Source organism: Anabrus simplex, chromosome 3, assembly GCF_040414725.1.
Source record: "Anabrus simplex isolate iqAnaSimp1 chromosome 3, ASM4041472v1, whole genome shotgun sequence".
NCBI lineage: Eukaryota > Metazoa > Arthropoda > Insecta > Orthoptera > Tettigoniidae > Anabrus > Anabrus simplex.
The window spans coordinates 103,617,481-103,640,281 of record NC_090267.1 but is presented as its reverse complement, the minus strand read 5'-3'; the positions used below and the strand labels follow the sequence as shown (position 1 = coordinate 103,640,281).

Below are 22,801 nucleotides of genomic sequence, written 5' to 3'. Positions count from 1 at the left end.
GGGCTTTGGCTGTGTCAAGAAAACGAGGTGAAATTCCGTACGTTTCACAGGGAACTTTGCTCTGCGTCTTCAGAAGAAAATCTTGTTTGTTGATATGGAGGACACCTTTAATAATGAAGGTTTGAAATTAAGAATACTTAAGCATTAGTCTATTGTGAGTGTACTCTTGTTCATTACCAGATGGCTCACTGTGTGCTAGCTTTCCTAATGGGAGGTGACGACACTGCCTTAGCTCCAATTAAGATGTTCCTTGTTGAGTCATGCATTACGAAGTAAACAGCAAGGTCAGCAGACAAATTGGGGGTGAATGTGGTAGCAGTAGTTTTAGTTCCATCAGCGATTATATCTTAATGATGAAGGGGTAATATTCCTAACTGATTTGTATGCATATTTGTATGTCATATAAATTCAACTCTTCATCCATTTCATGGGGAATAGGAAGTGGTATGAAATAAGGGACTGGCTATAGGAGTGATGTACAGTGGGGACTTAGTGTATCTTGTGACTGCTAGGTAACTGTGAAGATTCTGTAATAACCCTCAAAGAAAATGGCTGGTGAAACCATATTAGGTGTAGGTGGCCAGTGGTGGATTATTTGTGTTTTCAAAATCCAAACACGTGCTGAATGGAAAAACAAACAGAACACTGGGTATGGTAAACTGTCCTTGTAAATCCTTACTAGAACAACTTGTAGACCTTGATAGATGCAATGTTGGGTTATTCAGACCTGGTGAGACCTAGTGGAAAGGTTCTGGGAGGAAATGCCTGAGAAATTGTTGTTTATTGTAGTGGAGTGGGAATGTAAAAAGAAGCAATTAATCGAGTTACATTTTCTCGCATCAAGAGAGACTGATAGATATCACCTTAGTGACCGACTGCATCATCAAAATGAAGCTGCCTCTTCATCAGGTTCATTATATTTCCTTTCAATAATAAAAATAATAAACAACACAGTGACAGTTCAGTATAAGAAGGGGGAGCAAAAAAAGAGATAAGGACAAACATGAAAACACAAAAGACAAGGATAATCTCTACCTCTTCATGTTGCCGTCTTCACATAGATGGGCTCTTGGCTCATCAGTCTTTTCCATTATTCTTAGCTTGTGATGAGTTTGTTTGTGCTTTCAAGCTGTCCACTAATGGACCATTTATATTGGTACTTTCCAGCTTCATCTATAGGGTGGGCTTCAACACTTATTGAGGGGTCCATCTTGACAGATCTTCAGTCTTGATGCAGGAATAGCAGGATAAACAGGGAAGTCAGTTGAATACAGAAAGAAAGGAATGCACAGAGCAATATAGGTAAAGACACCTGATAAATGACTGGGAACACACAAACAATAAAAGGATGAAGGGACCATCCGGGATTTAATACTACGGCAGGTTGATGCATGTATCATTGTCATTGGAGGGCATTTTGAACGTTTCATATAAGAAAAAGTTTCATGTGATATGCTGGTACATTCTGTTCATGTGTGTTTCCCATGATTAATGTACTGTGTAAAGTTATATAAAATGAGTTCTAACATGGAAATAGTGTTTCTGGACCCATGTCTACATAACACATTTTCTTCTACATGTGAGGAATGTGTCCTGGAAGTTTGACTGTATCTTATTGATACACTCTGTGCAAATAAAGGTAAGGAAAAAGTTGGTGACAAAGTATAGGGAAAGATAAGAACGCAGAATGAACACAGTGATAAGTCAATGTGGAAAGAGGAAGCAACAGAAAGAAGAGACAAGGATAATATTAAAATAAAATGAGTAGGGACAATCTATAGATCTTCATTACCATCTTTACATAGATAGAGCTCTCCATGGATGCGGATATTGACAAAGCCGTCGTAAATCTGACCTAAGCCTAACTGGCTCCTGCCTGCAATTAATGGAAGAAACGAAAGTCAATACGTCGGTAGTTGTAGCAAGAGAAAATCCCTCATAAGCCTGTGAGTTTAGGGGTTCTGATGCCAGGTATCAGGCCCATTGTATTATGTTAACAGGTATATTCGTTTGAATAGCTTGGGTGTAAAATACTGTAGTTAAATATTTACAATATCCGCAGATAACCATTTGTGGATGGAGACAATACTTCGCATATCCGTGCAGGGCTCAATACGTAGATGGTCTTTCTCCTCATCGATCCTAGTTTTTCTGTAATCTGACATGAGAACAGGATATTTTTGTATGTTGCTATCTGAAATCCTTTCTAAATATGACTGTTATCACATGTTCGTTGCTTTCTATATATTTTTGTGTATGCACCACAAGTAAAATGCTGTATAGTTCCTTTTAGATTTGCAGTTTCAAAGTATCAGCAGATACTTACTTCAGGGATGACCTGAATTTTCAGGTCAACAGAGAAAGGCACAGTTCGCTAGATACCGTGGCTTTGGGGTTCAAAACTTTGAGGAAGAACACCTAATTGACTTCTGTATAATGACCTGAGAGTGCAAAATCCATGGTTTCAGAAAACTGATTGTCTAATACAGTTAGGATTATACTGATTATATAACAGTTGACCAAAAAAAAACTAGTCAGTTCATTGTGAATGTGTCAAGTTATCCCTAGCAGATGTTTAGCAAAGATCATGCCTAAATTACCCAAGAATCAGAAATCAAGTCATATATAGAAAGATAGAAACACACAACAGGAGAAACACAATGTCAAACGGGAACAAAAGAATGGGGTCCACCTATTCAATACAATGTTATAAGATGAATTATAACATTTTATTATTATGGGACTGGTTTCGATGCTGGTGTGCTTCATCTTCAGCCACAAAATTAGAAAAACATACAATGACGATTTAAAGTTGCAAAAACAATGCACAAAAGTGTACACTAGTGTTATAAATGATAGGATGAATGACTTGATTAAAAAAATGAGCTCTAACATTATAACCTAAAAGTCGTCTTTTCTAATAATATAGCACCAATTATCTTAAAGTTGTGTGTAAACATCCTCTTAACAAGAGTTCACTGAGTCTTAAAAACTTTGAATGGTGTGTGACTTAATTAACAATGAGCCAAGGACAATAAATTTATCACTATCTTAAAAGTCTTAACACCATATTTCATTTTTCATGAGAATATTTGTAAGAAAGTCTTCTTGATGTACATTCACAGAGTCTTGAAGTAAATGGTGCGAATGTTAAGAACTTGAATCAAAAACATCTAAAGAGAACATGAAGGAACTTCAAACTCTGTTTTTACGTGGTAAAATGCATGTCTTCTGTAAATTAAGTAATTGTGGCTGGAGTAAGTATTCTAAAGCAAGTTTTTGCATGAAAATTTATAAGATTAGTGTACACTTTTATGCATTTCCATTACTAAAGAATTAGAAAGGAGGGGTAGAGAAGAATGGGTGGTATTTAAACAAACCTGTGTCATCAGAGGGCTGATGAGGGGATGAGTCATTATTCCTTTTGTTTTCCTGTCCATCATATTTAGGGGATTTTCTTCTCTTACGAGTGTTCTTCTGATTGTTCTCAAATAGGTTAGTTTAGCTTGTGGTTTTTTAAATTTTCTTTCTGCTGGGATTTTCTGTCATGGTGCACTTCTGTTTCAGGGCATACTTGAAAAATTATAGCAGTAAGTGCAGCCCATTCCAAAGTATGAAAGTAGCTAGTTTGAAGAGGCACCTCATAGCCTGGGCAGAGAAAGAAAAAATAGACCTCGAGACACCCTCACCAGAAATGAAAACTCGTTCTAGGAAAGTTGTGGCCAAAACCTTCCATTCAGCTGGTATTGTTGTACCTGTGAACAAACAGAATGATACTGGATACCGGCCCCTTCTGGAAACTGATGGTGAGAATGCATTTTAAAAGTGTGGTTATTGTATTTTATTATAATATGTTTAATGTAGAAATTCCTCTATCACATAAGGTCTGTCCAAAGAGAAATCAAACTTCATCTAAATGATCTTTCATCATTATAGGCTACATTTTAACCATAGACATCACGTACAAGGCACTGTCCTTCACTGCTGTAACAGAGCTCCTAGATTTTCTTCTGTTATTGAAACATGTTCTGGAACACAATTTGTCGAGTGGCTTGCAATTCATGTAGTAAATTTTTTTAAATCTCAAGTCATATGGAGAAGATGCCCTTTCAAGCTTTCTACTTATCAAAGAGAGAACTGCACATCCCAGATTAAGCAAATAGTGGGCTGGTCTACTACAGTTACATGTCTCTTTGCCAAAAATTGTTAAATAAAAGAGTGTGAAATGTGCAGGACTATTGTCAGGGTGCAGAATCCTTGTAGTGTTTAACCATGCTTCTAGCTGCTTCTTCCTGTATTGTTGAATCCTTAAGTAAAACCACTGAAGGTTGTGTGATTATAGGCAAACTGTTAAAATTAATGAGGTGTACTAGACACAATGAAAAGCAAGGTACTTTGCCATTGTTTCCCTCACCAAGTTGGAAAGTGTTATTGCAGCACAATGACTCTATGAGTAATGAGTTATTAAAAACTATTTAAAATAGTATGCGTTTGGTCCACCTTGTCGATACACTTTCTATAATTGAAAATTATTTATTCATGTTTCTGGAACGTAGTACATTCCCTTCATTAGTGAAGTCCAATCAAAGAATAAAAACAATATGACACTTTCTTTTGTTTAGCCCAAAATTTAAAGTACAGTAGTATTATATCAAATTAACCACATCAATGAATAAACAAACATTAGTGAAATATTATGAAAATTATCATTACATAAAATCTCAAATCAAACAAAGTTTAGCTCAGTGATCGACAAATTCCAGGAATTCCATGACGAACCAAAACTTAACCATGGGTGGACGAAAGAAAGAGTACAGGCTGCTAGAGAAAGGATGCTAAAGTTTTGGGCTGTGAAGGAGGCTTCCAGAAACATGTAACTTTTACCTGCCGTGGTCTCTAATGGCCGTAAACGAAAAAAGAAAAAAGAAAAAAAAAATCTTATATTATTATTGAAATGGCGTATGGCTTTTATTGCTGGGAATGTCCGAGGAAAAGTTCATATTAATATTTATGTTGAATGAGTAATGAATGCGTTTTGTAGCTTCCATGTCCAGTATCTGTGTCCTAGATGCCATTGCAAAACTCCGTGCATACCTCAGCAGCTTCCATACACTCAACTCTTGATTAATCCATTAGTGCATAGGGTCTGAAAAATCGGACGTCATAAAGAACTAAAATGTCTGATATTTATGCATGGTTTTAAGCCCACGATACTTCCTTGTGTTTCAGAAAGGCTGTGGCTAACAAGAATCAAGAATACATCATTCTTTATTCTTACCATTCATTGTTAAATCACACTTATTGGAAGCATGGGAGCAAGATAGTACAGAGTTTTGAGCAAGAGGCCAGATTTTTATTTATGAATTAACAAATATTTCCAATAATTGTGAACTTTGGGACGGTTCATATTGTTGACACTCCTATGAATTTACCCACACACAAAGATGTCGACTATGTCTTATCATTGACGTGACGGAGGCTTGTAAATATTGCTGTCCTGAAAATCGGACTCTATGCTCAGGGAGTCCTATTGTCTCAAACATTTTTACTCCCTTACAAGTTTGATGGTGAGTGAAATACTGGAAGTTTTGGAGGAAGAACAGACATTTTGAGAGGAGCAGCACATCAAGCGGTGGTGGTGGTTGTTGTTGATGATGACAGATGAGTATGAGGGTAATCTAAATTACCTCGTAGGAACCTACTTCTGAGAAAATGTGAAGGGCAAATTGCTTCAACAGAATATGACAAAGTGAAGGCTAGGTCCTGTGGAAGTCAAAATATTACTGAAAGTTCTACAGATGGAACTCGCAACCCCAAAATGCACAAGATCACAATCTGCATCTCATTTAGTGACTGACTATAGTCCTGTCCCCTCTCCCCCCCGACACACACAACAGATGATGCGCAAAATTGTGAAATTCTGGTAGACTTCTTTTTCTGCCAGTGGCTATAGGATACCTTTCCACCTTTCTAAGTGTATACAGCAATATAAAATGAAAGTCTTAAAGAATTTGGACTTCGTGGAAGGGTAGTTATACCTCTCATTGATGCAGGTGGAACTGAATCAAACCGGTGCATACAATCAATCAATCAATCAATCAATCAATACTGATCTGCATTTAGGGCAGTCACCCAGGTGGCAGATTCCCTATCTATTGCTTTCCTAGCTTTTTCCTAAATGATTTCAAAGAAATTGGAAATTTATTGAACATCTCCCTTGGTAAGTTATTCCAATCCCTAACTCCCCTTCCTATAAATGAATATTTGCCCCAGTTTGTCCTCTTGAATTCCAACTTTATCTTCATATTGTGATCTTTCCTACTTTTATAAACGCCATTTAAACTTATTCGTCTACTAATGTCATTCCACACCATCTCTCCGCTGACAGCTCGGAACATACCACTTATGATATAGATGTCGATTGCCATAGGGAATCGGAAATATTTGTTCCGAATGAGTAAATTTATAATACCAATGTAAATGGTCCGTTATTGGAAATTATAAATTTTCCAGCTAACTCATTCCTGGTTGCCAGCGTTTCGCCCCCGTGTGCTCTTCAGTTGGTACCTAGCACACCTACCAAGATGCTGGCTAGTGCATACCGTGGAGGCCACTGCGTAGGCTTATTTCAGCCACCGGCAGTACCAATGCACTATGAGAAAATCTGTCCCTTTACCAAAAATTGGTGCCTGCTTGGCCATCAGATGATATAGATGTCGATTGCCATAGGGAATCGGAAATATTTGTTCCGAATGAGTAAATTTATAATACCAATGTAAATGGTCCGTTATTGGAAATTATAAATTTTCCATGGAAATTTTCGAGGAAAAATTATAATTTCCAATAACGGACCGTTTACATTGGTATTATAAATTTACTCATTCGGAACAAATATTTCTGATTCCCTATCATCTGATGGCCAAGCAGGCATCAATTTTTGGTAAAGGGACAGATTTTCTCATAGTGCATTGGTACTGCCGGTGGCTGAAATTAGCCTACGCAGTGGCCTCCACGGTATGCACTAGCCAGCGTCTTGGTAGGTGTGCTAGGTACCAACTGAAGAGTCCAGCCTAGCACACGGGGGCGAAACGCTGGCAACCAGGAATGAGTTAGCTGGAAAATTTATAATTTCCAATAACGGACCATTTACATTGGTATTACATACCACTTAGTCGAGCAGCTCTTCTTCTTTCTCTCAGTTCTTCCCAATCCAAACATTGCAACATTTTTGTAATGCTACTCTTTTGTCAGAAATCACTCAGAACAAATCGAGCTGCTTTTTTTTGGATTTTTTCCAGTTCTTGAATCAGGTAATCCTGGTGAGGGTCCCATACACTGGAACCATACTCTAGTTGGGGTCTTACCAGAGACTTATATGCACTCTCCTTTACATCCTTACTACAACCCCTAAACACCCTCATAACCATGTGCAGAGATCGGTATCCTTTATTTACAATCCCATTTATGTGATTACCCCAATGAAGATCTTTCCTTATATTAACACCTAGATACTTACAATGATCCCCAAAAGTAACTTTCACCCCATCAACGCAGTAATTAAAACTGAGAGGACTTTTCCTATTTGTGAAACTCACAACCTGACTTTTAACCCCGTTTATCAACATACCATTGCCTGCTGTCCATCTCACAACATTTTCGAGGTCACATTGCAGTTGCTCACAATCTTGTAACAATCTTGTACAATATTCTTTGACAACCACTCTACATCCCTGTAATTGGTAAGACATCTGGCTTCAGAGGGAATGAGTGCAACAGGGACATCTCAAGAAAACCAGACAGAGACGGTCCAGTGGAAAAAAAAAAAAAAAAAAATAAATATATATATATATATATATATATATATGCAAGGTATCTGTACTGCAATGAAAACTATTCAAGTCATATACTGGCATCCGAAGAATGGATCAGCTTGACCAGTTTGGAGTTCACCCTAAATGCTTCTGTGGATATATAAACGCAAATAGCATATACAGTATTGTGATAAGTCTGTAGTGGAAATTGTTGGTCCACTTTACAGTGTAAACTGGATAAGCTGGATAGCTTGCAACATCATTGTGCAATGTAATGCTAAGTAACTAGTCTTGTACTGACCTGAGTGCATAGCGTCCGATATATCGGACGGACTGTGTAAATAAAACTAATAATTGTACGAACATTCTGATAGTTGGAACGTGTTTCTGTAGTTATTAAGAGTAAAAAAAGTGTAGATAAATTGAAATAAAACACAAAAAATAACTGTATGCACTAATGGGTTCACCAGGATAATGTAGGGTTAAGGCTTCCCAGATAAGTAAAATCGCAGTTAACCTACAAAAATTTAAAAATAAAACAGACGTACTGAAAGTACAATTAAAATGATGATATATGATACTACTGTATTGATTTTTATTAACTTAGCCAATACATTGCAGTAAAAGTAGCACTTAGCACAATTAATAAATGGAAAAAGAAACAGCCCTTTTCATTGAAACTGATGTCAAAAAAAAAAATTCAGACTACCTAACTTTACTGTTCCTGAAAATAATCAGTCATGGTTTTCTGCTTTTGTGCCGAGAAACCCTTTTTCTTAGTTTGCTTCTCTAGTTTCTCAAAACGAGTTTTGTGGTGATGGGAGCATCATTCTGGCCCTCTATGTACTCCAGCAAGGACTTGACATTTGCTAAGGCAGCCCTATGCATAACTGTTTGTTGTGCTTGTAATACTGTGACTCCTAACACTCGTGTCCGGCTCCATTGCTAAATGGTTAGCATGCTGGCCTTTGGTCACAGGGGTCCTGGGTTCAATTCCCGGCAGGGTCGGGAATTTTAACTATCATTGGTTAATTTCGCTAGCACGAGGGCTGGGTGTATGTGTCGTCTGAATCATTATTTCATCCTCATCACGATGTGCAGGCTGCCTACAGGCGCCAAATTAAAAGACCTGCACCTGGCGAGCCGAACATGTCCTTGGACACTCCCAGCACTAAAAGCCATAGCATTTCATTCATTTTCCTAACACGTGCATTTTTAGTGTTTTTGATATCGCAGTTAAGCCGCAACGTGTTACAGTAAATCGAGAGTTGAGTGTAATACCATACTTCTTTGGTTTTGGTTCTGTTTTTACCAAATGTAAATTTCACATTTAGGTACAAATAAACACATATTTTACCAATGAGAGAGACTACAGTGAAAGCTACATTTTTCTCTGCCCTGTGCCAAGAGTCAAGTGCAAAATTATTGTATCAATCAAAAAATTGTGAGCAAAGTAAACTTGAGTTTTGTACTGCCCCCCTTTTTCCCCGGCATAGCTCAGCCAGTGTACAAGAGATCCCAAGGGGGGGGGGGGGTCAGGTTTTGCGACCATACAAAAGAACAAATTCAAAACACAACTTTTGACATTTATTCCATAAGCATTCATAAGAAAACAAGTCACAAAATATTCTTGCTGCTTTTCAGAATGAACATTTAACGGTGTTGACATTATGATCTGACCGTACAAACAAAACTGATTTAATTCTTTATCTGCATGGGCAAAAGGTTATGCTCTGAAAAGATAACAAACTAAAAATTAGGCCTTCAGTGGTTTCAAAATAAAAAATTAAATGAGGATGAACCTTTTCCTGACTTAAACTACTCATCCACAGTGCAACTGCAGTGGCATGCAGCTTTGATTTGAACATGAAAAGTTGAGGGGCTTCGTGTAAACAGTCATGCAATTTGAAAACTTGCACATGCCACTCGAATTCTGCGCAACTTCCAAGTTGCGTGCAATGTCAAAAGTGACATCGTGTACACAGCGGAAGAGAGAAAGTTGCACCATCTGAAAGTTGCGTGGAAAGTTTAGATCATTTTTGTGGCACAACTTTCTCACGTGGTCGTCTGCTGTGACATTATACTGATGTTTGAGAGGTTCACACTTGGAAATAAATTAACGTAAGTATGTACCTGTATATTCTTTATTGTAAATGAAATATAACATGCCTCAAAATAGATACCCATCTTAGTAATAATTGCATAATTTACATAGGTTCATTTACAGGTTACAATATCTCAGAACACAAAATGGACAAGGGAGATGACGAGAAAGCTGATATATTTAGTTGAAACACAAGAATGTTTATGGAAGGTTGAGGCAATGGACTATAGAAATAAACAAAAAAGGCACGCTGTAAATAACATCACAAACATCAGGTATTACACGTGAAATAGTGCCTGTCCACAAACCTGCTACGCAGGCGTAGCAGGGGGAGAGGTGATACTCCCACGTGGCGCGTCCCAGGTGGCGGATAGGGGGGTCCTAACCGGCTTGCCGGCGGACTTGAGGGAAATAAAATACCTCTCGCGGACCAAACACACACCCCCTGTGGGTGGGGGAGGCAGACGAATAATACACCCACGGTATCCCCTGCCTGTCGTGAGAGCCGACTAAAAGGGGCGACCAAGGGATGGTTGTATTCGAACCATGCAACTACATGTGATTAGTACCACCACGCGGAGAACACCAAGGGTCGCTTTTACTTGTGCGTAGTACCACTATATTAGGTACGAAATAGGTTTGTGATTAGTAGCACACAGGAGCACCGCGCGGTCGGCTTTTGCAGTACCTATGATTAGTACCACCATATGAGCGGGACCATGGGATGATAGCTACCATGGACCTGCCTTACCTGTGATTAGTACCCACTATATGAGGAACACCACGGGATAGGGAGAGGTCCCTGTGGTTAGTACTCTTAAGTGATGAACATCATAGGTTTGCGTTGCCTGTGAATGGCACCGCAGAGTGAGAAAAACATAGGTCTGTATTAATGTCGAATTTCATAAGCTTTGAGTAGTACAATAATGTGTGGAATACCGCAAGTCTCTGCTACCATTGATTAGTACCGCAACAGGACAGATACCATGGTTCTACGTTACTAGCGATAAGTACCATTCTGAGGGGCCTTTGACTTGTATTTTGGACCCATTTAGACACCAAGCATCCTCGATTTGCCTTGGAAGTGGTCCCTTGGTCAGTAATACTATTAACTATGATAGTTTTTTGAGTCGGATCCATTGATTGTTTTAAATTCATGTTCATTCATTCATTCATTCATTCATTCGTTCGTTCATTCATTCTTCATGGCATTTTTTATTTTGGTCAGTGGATAATTTTGAACTTTTACTTTGTCGTTTCATTTCATACCATTAGGGGCCGATGACCTCGATGTTAGGCCCCTTTAAACAACAAGCATCATCATCATCATCAAATAGTGCCTGTCGGTATCAATGATTTTTAGCTGCCATCTGTAACAAAACAAAATGTACGAAATTACAATAAGCTGCAAGAAATTATTCCTTATGTCTACTGTATAAAACCCATATTTAAAAAAAAATTGGCTTACCTGTTGCTAAATATCTCAGTGTTGACACTAGGCGTTCCGTTGGTGATACTGATTTTCTCATAGCATGTCTTTCTTTCGTATCAACGGCACTACTCTTCTCAAAAGATATTAAAAATCTGTCGCTGATATTCGCAGGAAATTCTTGTAGAAGACTTGGTCTTCCATGTACAATTCCTGTAGTAAGTTATTAACAACTCAACAATGTTCACGACCTAAAATCCATTCCCTCACCCAACATTTCCGTTTCGCTCTTTCTCGTCTTTCTCTTTGTCGCCATAATAAAATCAGCGATAAGCAAGCCGCCGATAACACCTCGCCAGAAGATATGCTTGCTACTGTCAACACTCACATCCGCCAGAACAGCTGACTAGGAAAGTTGCATACGAGAAAATTTGCGCCACTTAAGTAGCGTGGTGTAAACACTCGGTGCAACATTACTTAAGGCGCGAAAGTTTTCGTGTTGCGCAACAAGATAAAAGGCAAACGTGTGTGCTGTGTGTAAACAGTGTGTGCCATTTTTCTTGCGCAACACAAAAGTGACATGCAAGTTTTGTTGCAAAGTGGACGAGTACCTTTACTCTGGTATTTACAGTCTAATTGACATATAACCTTCTCCTACTTTCTCTGTTCCAAAAATAAATTCAAAATTTCACTTAACCACGTGCGGACACTTGACGAACAACCTTCTCCAGCACACCTGCGTCTCTTCTTTTCCTGGGTTGGAACTAAGAGATGGTCTAGTCTGTCATAGCATATGTTATCTGACACCCTATTGTCAGTGATGCTTGACCTTGCTGTCGGCGGTCGTCCAGCACTTTTGGTGCAATGCCGAACATGGTAAGGTAGGTTTGTGCAAATTCCCGCCTAAATTGTAACTGCCTGACACCTGCTTTTCCCGTGGTGATTTTGCTAACAATCCACGTATTCACAATGGCAGCATCCAGCAACTAGGTGAAATTGACCACCACCATTTCTTTTTACGTATGGAGATTCCGTACCTACATTGGTGTTGGTTCACCATGTCGGTGCCTCCCATGCAACGATTGTATTTGCAAATAATGCGAGGCTGTGATACTTGAATTATCTTCTTTTCAGCTTGAGAATATCTCTTTACTTGGGACACTGAATTGACTCCATGGCATGTAGAAGCAGCCGAAACGACGTTATTGTCCATCCACGTGACTAAAATTATACCATCTTCTTTGTCAATGGATGACACAATGTCTCCTCTCTTCTGTGTCTTGGACATTGCTCCTTTCTGCGGCAAAGAACAGGTCTTTGGAATTGTTCCAGTTCCATCATATCCATTTTGTTTTAGGTAATATAAGAGATTGAACCCTGTGAATAATTTACCAAAATAAAATTTGAAAGGCAGATTTTTTATGGTATCAGGAAAATTGTCTATCATTTTTATCAGAGGAGCTGCACATTTACAAAAATCTTGTTCATATTCTTGTCTTCCCCTAGGGTTTTTGCCTTGGTACATATCAAAATTTACTAAATAACCTGAAACTGAATTGAGACACTACATTTTGTTTCCGAACCTAATGGGTTTGCCCCTGATAAATTGCTTGCGTGAGTGACATCCGTAGTACTTCACCATTGACTCATCATAATCCAAGTCCTGTTCAGGGACCCAGTTTTTCAGAAAGTTTTATTTGAGCCTGTCCATTATTGGATGCAGTTTCCACATTTTATCTGTTAGATCAGGTTGCGTGTTGTCTGCACAGTGCAGATACCTCAAAATTTGCCTAAATCTGTCTCCTCATGGAACACATAATCTTAGAATTCCCCATATCCTTTTGAGAATCCCAGTAAAAGTCTTTACCTGGTAGTTGATTATATCCTGACACAATAAGAATGGTAATAACACATTTAATTTCTTTAATAGAAACATTGGGATCAGGATCATTACAAAAAAGAGCATTGTCCACAAAACGCTCATATATTTCCAAATTGGTCATGCCCTCATATCTCTGGTAACTAGGTTCCAGGAAAGGTTTGCTCAGCTCTTCCATATCACCTTCAATCCAGGTTATGTTTTCTACCTCAGATGGTGAACGTGCTGGCTTTCTGAGCCCAAGTTGACAGGTTTGATCCTGGTTCAATCCAGTGGTATTTGAAAGTGCTTTAATACATCAGCCCTGTGTTGCAAGATTTACCAGCACGTAAAAGAACTCCTGCAGGACAAAATTCCGGCACTTTGGCATATCCGATAACCATAAAAGTAGTTACTGGGATGTAAAACCAATATCATTATCATTATTATTAAAACATTTTGAGGTTCATCAAATTTGACACCTAGAACTTAAAAGAATAACCTTCTTGAAAAATGACAATGCCGTACATCAGATGGTTTTGGAGGGATGAATAATTTTGTTCTTGAGCTAACCTCATAAAATCCCTTAAGAGTAGAATGTTTTAAAATATTTCCCATTTCACATCTGGGATTTAAAATTATATGCTGCCATTTGGAATTTTGTTTTCATAAGTTAAGTGATTTTGGAGTAATGAGTATTTTTATTTTTGGGTCTTAACCCCATTTTAACACCCCTTTTTTCACACCAGGCAAATTCCGGGGTTGTACCTTAATTACGGCCATGGTTGCTTCCTTCCTGATCGTAGATCTTTCCTATCCCATCGTTGCCATAAGGCCTATCTTTGTCGGTGCAACATAAAGCAAATTGTAGGGGAAAAATGTCAAACCTTATGTTATTTAATATTTATGCTATCATTTGAAATAGCGTGCCCTTTTGTGGTATTATGATTCCCTTTTTGGTATAAAATTCATGGTATTAAATCCATTGTAAATGAAAATATCCCTTGATGATCGCTCATTGCTCACTATTTACATTTGCAACTCACAGCACTAGGCTGCATGGTCACTCAGGGAAGTTTGTTAGAGCGCTCTGAATATTGTGACGTGCACATTTCCCATGGACCTGGTACTCCAATATCTGGCCAGTTCTTCCTGTGTGGTGTGATAGTAATTTCACTCTTAACTACAAGGAACTTAATTCCACATGGTGTAACTACAGTATATTCTGTCATGCATCAGATCATTCCTATCACCACCCTGGTGAAAGTCTAATGGGGCTTATGGTTCCAGTATGTAGCTAGCTTGAGGTAGTTCCAGTCCTAATTTTTTTTTTAAAGATGTATTCGGGAGACAGTAGGTTCGAACCCCACTGTCGGCAGCCCTGAAGATGGTTTTCCATAGTTTCCCATTTTCACACCAGGCAAATGCTGGGGCTGTACCTTAAGGTCACGGCCGCTTCCTTCCCACTCCTAGCTAGACCTTTCCTGTCCCATCGTTGCCATAAGACCTATCTGTGTCGGTGCGACGTTAAGCAACTAATATCGATTTTAAGCGATAGTTCCCATGATGCTACAGTATTTGTGTTGTTTGAATTCCAAGTGCCCATGTGCTTGTGCTGTAAATCTTTGTTCCTTGTGCTTGTTTATTAGAAATATATCTTCATCAGTCCTCCTGAAATCCTCATAATATTAGCTTTGTGGTAATGTGTCAGTCATTCATTTCAAGGTAAAGGTACTTTGTGGTGTGAGGTTATGCTGTCAATAACATAGTATGCTGTACAAACTAGGGGGTATGAGATCATTACTAGGACATAGCAAGTACTTCAAAATAAAAATACAGTATAGGAATTATAATGTATTGGGACTGGAAATAGTAGAAAGAGTCATTGTCATAGAAGGGGAGGGGGAAATAGGATTGTGGATGGCGGGAGGGGTGGTGAGGATAACCGGATGTGCGTCACTACAGCAGGGTCACCTCTTTGCGCTATCTGTTGATAATAACAGTAAGGTATTGCACACAATGTCATTGCGGCACAATCTCTGATTGTGGACTGAAACTACAAGGGGAACCAAAACTTTTTATCCTCTTTGCCTACCACAGAGTACTGTAGTAGTTTACTAGAATGAAGAATATTCATGCAAGAACACTCCCTTGTCTGAGGCCATTCTCTGGTCTATCTGAACCACTATCTCCCCTCTTTACCTATTTTCATACAGCTCTACTTTTTCTGATATGATCTCCTAACCCTCCCAAAAATTTATTTTCACATTTCATTCACTGCAGTTACTGGGTCACATTATAATAAATCAATGTCATCTTCATAATGTCACCAATGTTGATGATATTAATCTTCAGTTGTGTACAACATAAATTCTTATCTATTTTCATTTTTATACCTACCCATATCTTGTTATTATTATTATTATTATTATTATTATTATTATTATTATTCCTCCCCTTTTCAAGGAAGGGCCTTGTGCCAAGAAAGTTGGCTGTGCAGTTAGGGTCGTGCAGCTGTGAGCTTGCTTTCAGGTGGTAGTGGGTTCGTATCCCACCGTTGGCAGCCTTGATGATGGTTTTCTCTGGTTTCCCATTTTCACACCAGACTGGGACTGTACTATAATTAAGGTCATGGCTGTTACCTTCCCGATCCTAGCCCTTTTCCATCCTTCTGTAACTGAAAACCTTTGGTGTGTTAATGTCACCAAAAAACAAAACGGCCTTGTCACTGGACCTATGTCTGCCAGTGATTTGTACTCCCCTGTGAACCATGTGACCTTGCCGCGGTGGGGAGGCTTGAGTGTCCCAATGAAGCAGGTAGCCGAGCCGTAGGTGCAGTCATGTTGGATGGGTATCTGTCGAGAGACCAGATTAACGAATGGTTCATCGAAAGGGGGTAGCATCCTTTCGGAGGTTACAAGGGCGGCAGTCTAGATGATTGACTAATAAGGTCTTGTAATAATACTTAACATGGCAGCAATTCAGAAAGGAGTGGGGCAAGTCTGCAGTTTGTCCCCTCTCCTTTTCAATGTTTGCATAGAACAGGCAATAAAGGAAATCAAAGAGGAATTTGGAAAGGGTATCAAAGTTCAAGGAGAGGAAATCAAAACCCTGAGATTTGCTGATGATACTTTTATTTTATCTGACTGCAAAAGATCTGGAGAAATTGCTGAATGGTATGTACAGAGCCTTGGGGAAGGAATACAAGATGAAAATAAATAAGTCCAAAACAAAAGTAATGGAGTGCAGTCAAACAAAGTCAGGTGATGCAGGAAATATTATATAACAAAATGAAGTCTTAAAGGAAGTAGTTGACTATTGTTACTTGGGTAGTAAAATAACTAGTGATGGCAGAATAAGGAGGACATAAAATGCAGATTAGCACAAGCAAGGAAAGCCTTTCTTAAGAAATTTGTTCACCTAGAACATTGATATGAGAATTAGAGCGTGGCATTGTATGGAAGTGAAACATGGACGATAACTAGCTCAGAAAGAAAGAGAAAGGAGCTTTTGAAATGTGTTGTTACAGAAGAATACTGAAGGTGAGAGGGTAGATCGAATCACGAATGAAGAGATACTGAATCAAATTGGTGAGAGGAGATCAGTTTGGCTAAATTTGACCAGAAAAAGAGATAGAAAGATAGGGCACATCTTAAGACACCCAGATCTTGTACAGTTGGTGTTTGAGGGAAGTGTAGGTGGTAAGAACAGTAGGGGTAGACCAAGGTATGAATATGACAAGCAGATTAGAGCAGATATAAGATGTAGTAGTTAAGTAGAAATGAAAAGGTTAGCACAGGATAGGGTGGCATGGTGAGCTGTATCAAACAAGTCTATGGACTGATGACTCAGACAACAGCATGAAGATCCTTACCTTACTTTTTACAAAAACTTTGGTTTATTATCCACCTAATCAATTCAGTTTACTCTCAAACAGTACTAGTTTTGACCGTTGTAGTGGTCAGCCTATGCTGTTAATCATAAAAGTAGAATTAGGACATAGTGACGTCATAAACGAATGGGGTTGGAGGTTAAACGTCCTGAGTTAAGGCTACAAATATAAACACACGAAATATACTAGTGTACACATTAAAATTCACACATTGGACATTTGATAAATGGTGAAGTGGATTTGAATAAATAGTAGTTGGTCACAAGATTGACACTTAAGATGATTTCAAAACTGCACTTGTGTCGACAAAAAGATGGTGTAAGAAGTCATTGTCTATTAGTAGTCCCTCATGGAATCATAATAAAATATGCATTACAAGAAAATATCACGCGGTATTGATGAAAATAAAATTGATTAATTATTAATGTGCTGTCCGCCGTAGCACTGAAGGAACAATTTTCTTTTGTTACAATAAATGAAGGATATCCTGGTGTTATGAAAGTAAGTCTATCCATCCATAAGGGCGTTAATTAGGGGGGGGGGTATCCTTCAAGGTTATAGTTGTCACTGTCACAACAAATTCAAAACTGTAGTCGACACTGACAAGTTCACAAGTATTTGAAGTGTTCTACTATTTCCAGCTCCTTGTCTCCAATTTTGATACCTCCTTTTCCTTTTTTACTTCCTCTATTCATCATCATCATCTTGTTTTTCTCCATGTTGATCTTCAATCCCCCGTGTTCAGTATTTCCATTCAGTACATTCACCTGTTATTGTACCTCCTCCTAACCTTTTACCCAGATCACATCATCATCTGCAAACATCCAACATTTCCCCCCCTCTACTATCTTTTCTTGCTGCCGTTTTGATGTCATCCGTCACCATTATGAACAGTAAAGGTGACAGCACACTCGCTTGTTTTGGCCCATTGTCAATTCCAAACTATTCTGATCTACCCACTGTTTCTTCACACAGCTGCAACAGTTATCATAATTATATTGCTTTTATCATTGTTATCAGTTCCTTGCCAATGCCTCTGTGTGTCAGGCTTTCCCAAACTTTTGATCTGGGGATGCTGTCATGTTCCCAACTCTTTTCCATGATATGTCTCAGAATAAAAAGTTCCACTGTTGATCTTCCACTTCTGAATTCAAATTGTTGCTCTTGTAACTACTTTCTACCTTTTCTGTAATTCTTCTTTCCAATATCCTTACCTTTATCTTGACAACACGGGAGATGATGATGATTCCTCGGTAGTTACTGCACTTCTTCTATTTTCCTTTCTTGAATATTGGTATTATAACCCCATTTTCCCAAACCTCAGGCATTTTTTTCTCTGTACATACTGTATTTGAATATTCTATGAGTCCACTGGAGTCCTGCAGCCTTAGATCATTTCTATGGCTATTTTGTTTATTTCCACAGCTTTTCCCATCTTCATCTTTTTAACTGCCCATTCTGCCTCTATCAATGCAATGTCTGATTCCTTCTCTGTTACTTCCTTTATTCTTGCTGCCTGGATACCTCTTCCACATGTCTGGTTTCTCACGCTCAGCAGTTCATTGAAATATGGTTTCCATTTGTTTATTATCTCTTCTGGTTTTATCAGTATTGCTCCTTCTTTATTCTTCACACACCCTGTGTTTACTGTTTCATTTCTACTTTCTTATAATTGCAAATAATATTTTCTTCCCACAGTTCAAATCTTCCTTTACTTCCTGAGTGAATGTTTCCCAACTTTTCTTCGGCTACAACTAATTTTTTTTTTTTTATTATTATTTTTTTTCCGAACTCTTTTCACTTCTTTGTATCTCGCCATACTCTCTTCAGTCTTTTGTGTTTTCCATTCCTTCCAAGTTTTCTTCTTTTCCTGTATTTTATCTTTCACTCTTTATCATTCCACCATGTTGTCTGATTCTCTCTTACCTTTGCTGATGTTATGCCATATGTTTTCTCTGCACACCTTACAAACATACTATTCAAATTATTCCATTCCTGTTCAACATAACTAATATCTGTTCTTGCTATCAGTTTTTGTAATTCTTTCCTAAACTTTTACTGATCCTCCTTTTTCTTCAGTCTCCAGACCCTAATCTTTCTTTCTCCTTTTTCTTGCAGTTTTGTGTCCTTGCCTACTTTCAACTTCGCCATCACTGCTCTGTGGTCGTCCTCAAAGGCTTCCTCAGGCATGGCTGTAACATCCATAAGATCTTTCTGATGTTCTTTTTCCACTAATGTGTAATCAATCTTTGTTCTCTCCCCATCCATATCTGGTAATCTTCTGGCTATTTTTATTCCTGAAAAATGTGTTTCCTATTATTAATTGATTTCTCTGGCAAAAGTCCATTAACATATCCCCTTCTGGATTCTAGTTTCATATCCGTATGACCCCAGAATCTCTTTTCCCAGTCTCTCATACTTGTTCTCTCTTCCAACTTGTGCACTCAGATCTCCCAATGTAATGCTTTCCTTGTTTTCAGTATCTCTCTCTTTTCCTTCAAGGAATTGTTCTGTATTCTCTTCTTTATTTCCAGTTTGTAGAGCATATACTTGAAACAGATCTTGTGTTCCTGTCTCAAACTGTATCCTTGCTATGATTATTCTGTTATTGATCTTCTTCACTTCTTCCACATATTCCAGGATATCCTTTCTAATGATCATTCCTTCTTAGTTTACTGTTTTTGTGTCCTTCTTTTTCATGAACTCTTATCAGCTCTTTGGTCTTTTCTGTCAGGGTTAGGATGTTGACTGTCCCGATTCAGATATATTGTGATACTGGTTGTCCACTTTTCACAGCTCCCCCATTACTTGAAGAACTATGTGTTGTGCAGGGGATGCCCATACCTTTTCTAAGGCCACACCAGGTTTGCACTCATTTTAGGCTTTCATTACATTGGGTTCGCCTCTACCAAAGGCATTTTAGAGCTGTTGCCAGTCTGGGGACAGGCGCTGCTTGATGGGTTCCAGTGTCATTACCTACACTGAGGAGACCATCACCCCACCTTAGAGAACTCCTCCGCCTAAAACCATTGGTCATCTTAGGGGGTCGAGTTAAGTGAAGTGTATAGTTTTGAGTTGGTTTCGAAAACAAATTGAAATTATTTTGACAGCAATTAGAAAAAGGTGTGTTCCTACATTTTTAATGTTGTACTGAGCTCGAAAAACTGAACTCAGTCCACGAGACCAGTGCCATATGATCAGTTTATAAAGTTGATATTCTTATTCAATAACAAGTTTGAGAAGAGATTTAAAGACTTTTCTTTGAATGTGGGAGAAAATGATGTTTTGTTTGAAAATCCATTTGCAGTTACTTCTGTGATGCGCCTGAGCAACTTTAGCTGAAACAATTGAACTTCAGTATTGTTCCCAATTAGAGTACAAGTTCATGTAAGGAAACCTTACTCTTACAAAAGCTTCCAGCTTTCTTAAAATTTGCAAGAAAATACTTGTGTGTATTAGCAAATACCTACATTCGTGAACAAACATTTTCAAGAATGAAAATTATAAAATCAGAATTATGTCTCACATCACTAATTAACACCTGCATTTCATTTTGAGGTTGGCTGTGTCAAATCTATCTCCAGACATTTCAATACTGTCACATCTCACTTATTGTTAAGTTTATCCAAAGTTACTGTGTATTGTTTACTTTTCTCAGTTTTTTTTTTGTCAGGTTATTGTTCATGTTGTCAAATAGCCATGTGTGTTGGTTGGTTGGTTGGTTGGTTGGTTGGTTGGTTGGTTGGTTGGTTGGTTGGTTGGTTGGTTGGTTGGTTGGTTGGTGATCAAAGAAGTGGGGAGTAGAGAAAGTGACTTTCAATCAATCAATCAATACTGATCTGCATTTAGGGCAGTCGCCCAGGTGGCAGATTCCCTATCTGTTGCTTTCCTAGCCTTTTCCGAAATGATTTCAAAGAAATTGGAAATTTATTGAACATCTCCCTTGGTAAGTTATTCCAATCCCTAACTCCCCTTCCTATAAATGAATATTTGCCCCAGTTTTACTCTTGAATTCCAACTTTATCTTCATATTGTGATCTTTCCTACTTTTATAGACGCCATTCAAACCTATTCGTCTACTAATGTCATTCCACGCCATCTCTCCGCTGACAGCTCGGAACATACCACTTAATTGAAAAAATAACATTTAAGTTATTTATTAGACCACCTAATCGATACAAAATCGTCTTGGATGATTTACAAAGATTTGTTATTATTTCAATCAAATATCATCAGTACGGACCAAAAATGATATTTATTACATGTAATAACATACCACTTAGTCGAGCAGCTCTTCTTCTTTCTCTCAATTCTTCCCAACCCAAACATTGCAACATTTTTGTAACGCTACTCTTTTGTCGGAAATCACCCAGAACAAATCGAGCTGCTTTTCTTTGGATTTTTTCCAGTTCTTGAATCAGGTAATCCTGGTGAGGGTCCCATACACTGGAACCATACTCTAGTTGGGGTCTTACCAGAGACTTATATGCACTCTCCTTTACATCCTTACTACAACCCCTAAACACCCTCATAACCATGTGCAGAGATCGGTACCCTTTATTTACAATCCCATTTATGTGATTACCCCAGTGAAGATCTTTCCTTATATTAACACCTAGATACTTACAATGATCCCCAAAAGTAACTTTAACCCCATCAACGCAGTAATTAAAACTGAGAGGACTTTTCCTATTTGTAAAACTCACAACCTGACTTTTAGCCCCGTTTATCAACATACCATTGCCTGCTGTCCATCTCACAATATTTTCGAGGTCACGTTGCAGTTGCTCACAATCTTGTGACTTATTTATCACTCTATAGAGAATAACATCATCCGCAAAAAGCCTTACCTCCGATTCCACTCCTTTACTCATATCATTTATATATATAAGAAAATATAAAGGTCCGATAACACTGCCCTGAGGAACTCCCCTCTCAACTATTACAGGGTCAGACAAAGCTTCATCTACTCTAACTCTCTGAGATCTATTTTCTAGAAATATAGCAACCCATTCAGTCATTCTTTAGTCTAGTCCAATTGCACTCATTTTTGCCAGTAGTCTCCCATGGTCCACCCTATCAAATGCTTTAGACATGTCAATCGCGATACAGTCCATTTGACCTCCAGAATCCAAGATATCTGCTATATCTTGCTGGAATCCTACAAGTTGAGCTTCAGTGGAATAACCTTTCCTAAAACCGAATTGCCTTCTATCTAACCAGTTATTAATTTCACAAACATGTCTAATATAATCAGAAAGAATGCCTTCCCAAAGCTTACATACAATGCATGTCAAACTTACTGGCCTGTAATTTTCAGCTTTATGTCTATCACCCTTTCCTTTATACACGGGGGCTACTATAGCAACTCTCCATTCATCTGGTATAGCTCCTTCGGCCAAACAATAATCAAATAAGTACCTCAGATATGGTACTATATCCCAACCCATTGTCTTTAGTATATCCCCAGAAATCTGATCAATTCCAGCTGCTTTTCTAGTTTTCAACTTTTGTATCTTATTGTAAATGTCATTGTTATCATACGTAAATTTTATTACTTCTTTGGCCTTAGTCTCTTCCTCTATCTCGACATTATCCTTGTAACCAACAATCTTTACATACTGCTGACTGAATACTTCTGCCTTTTGAAGATCCTCACATACACACTCCCCTTGTTCATTAATTATTCCTGGAATGTCCTTCTTGG

At 38.3% G+C, this 22,801-nt stretch overlaps 1 protein-coding gene across 1 annotated transcript in view; it reads left to right on the top strand.

The window, feature by feature from the left end:
- The window catches only part of Hpf1 (Histone PARylation factor 1), a 131,606-nt gene that overhangs the window by 83,268 nt on the left and 25,537 nt on the right, over window positions 1-22,801 (top strand). Inside the window, exon 5 of the mRNA XM_067142662.2 lies at window positions 3,568-3,806. Within this exon, the coding sequence (XP_066998763.2) occupies window positions 3,568-3,806 (239 nt within the window). The remainder of the gene's footprint in view (window positions 1-3,567; window positions 3,807-22,801) is intronic.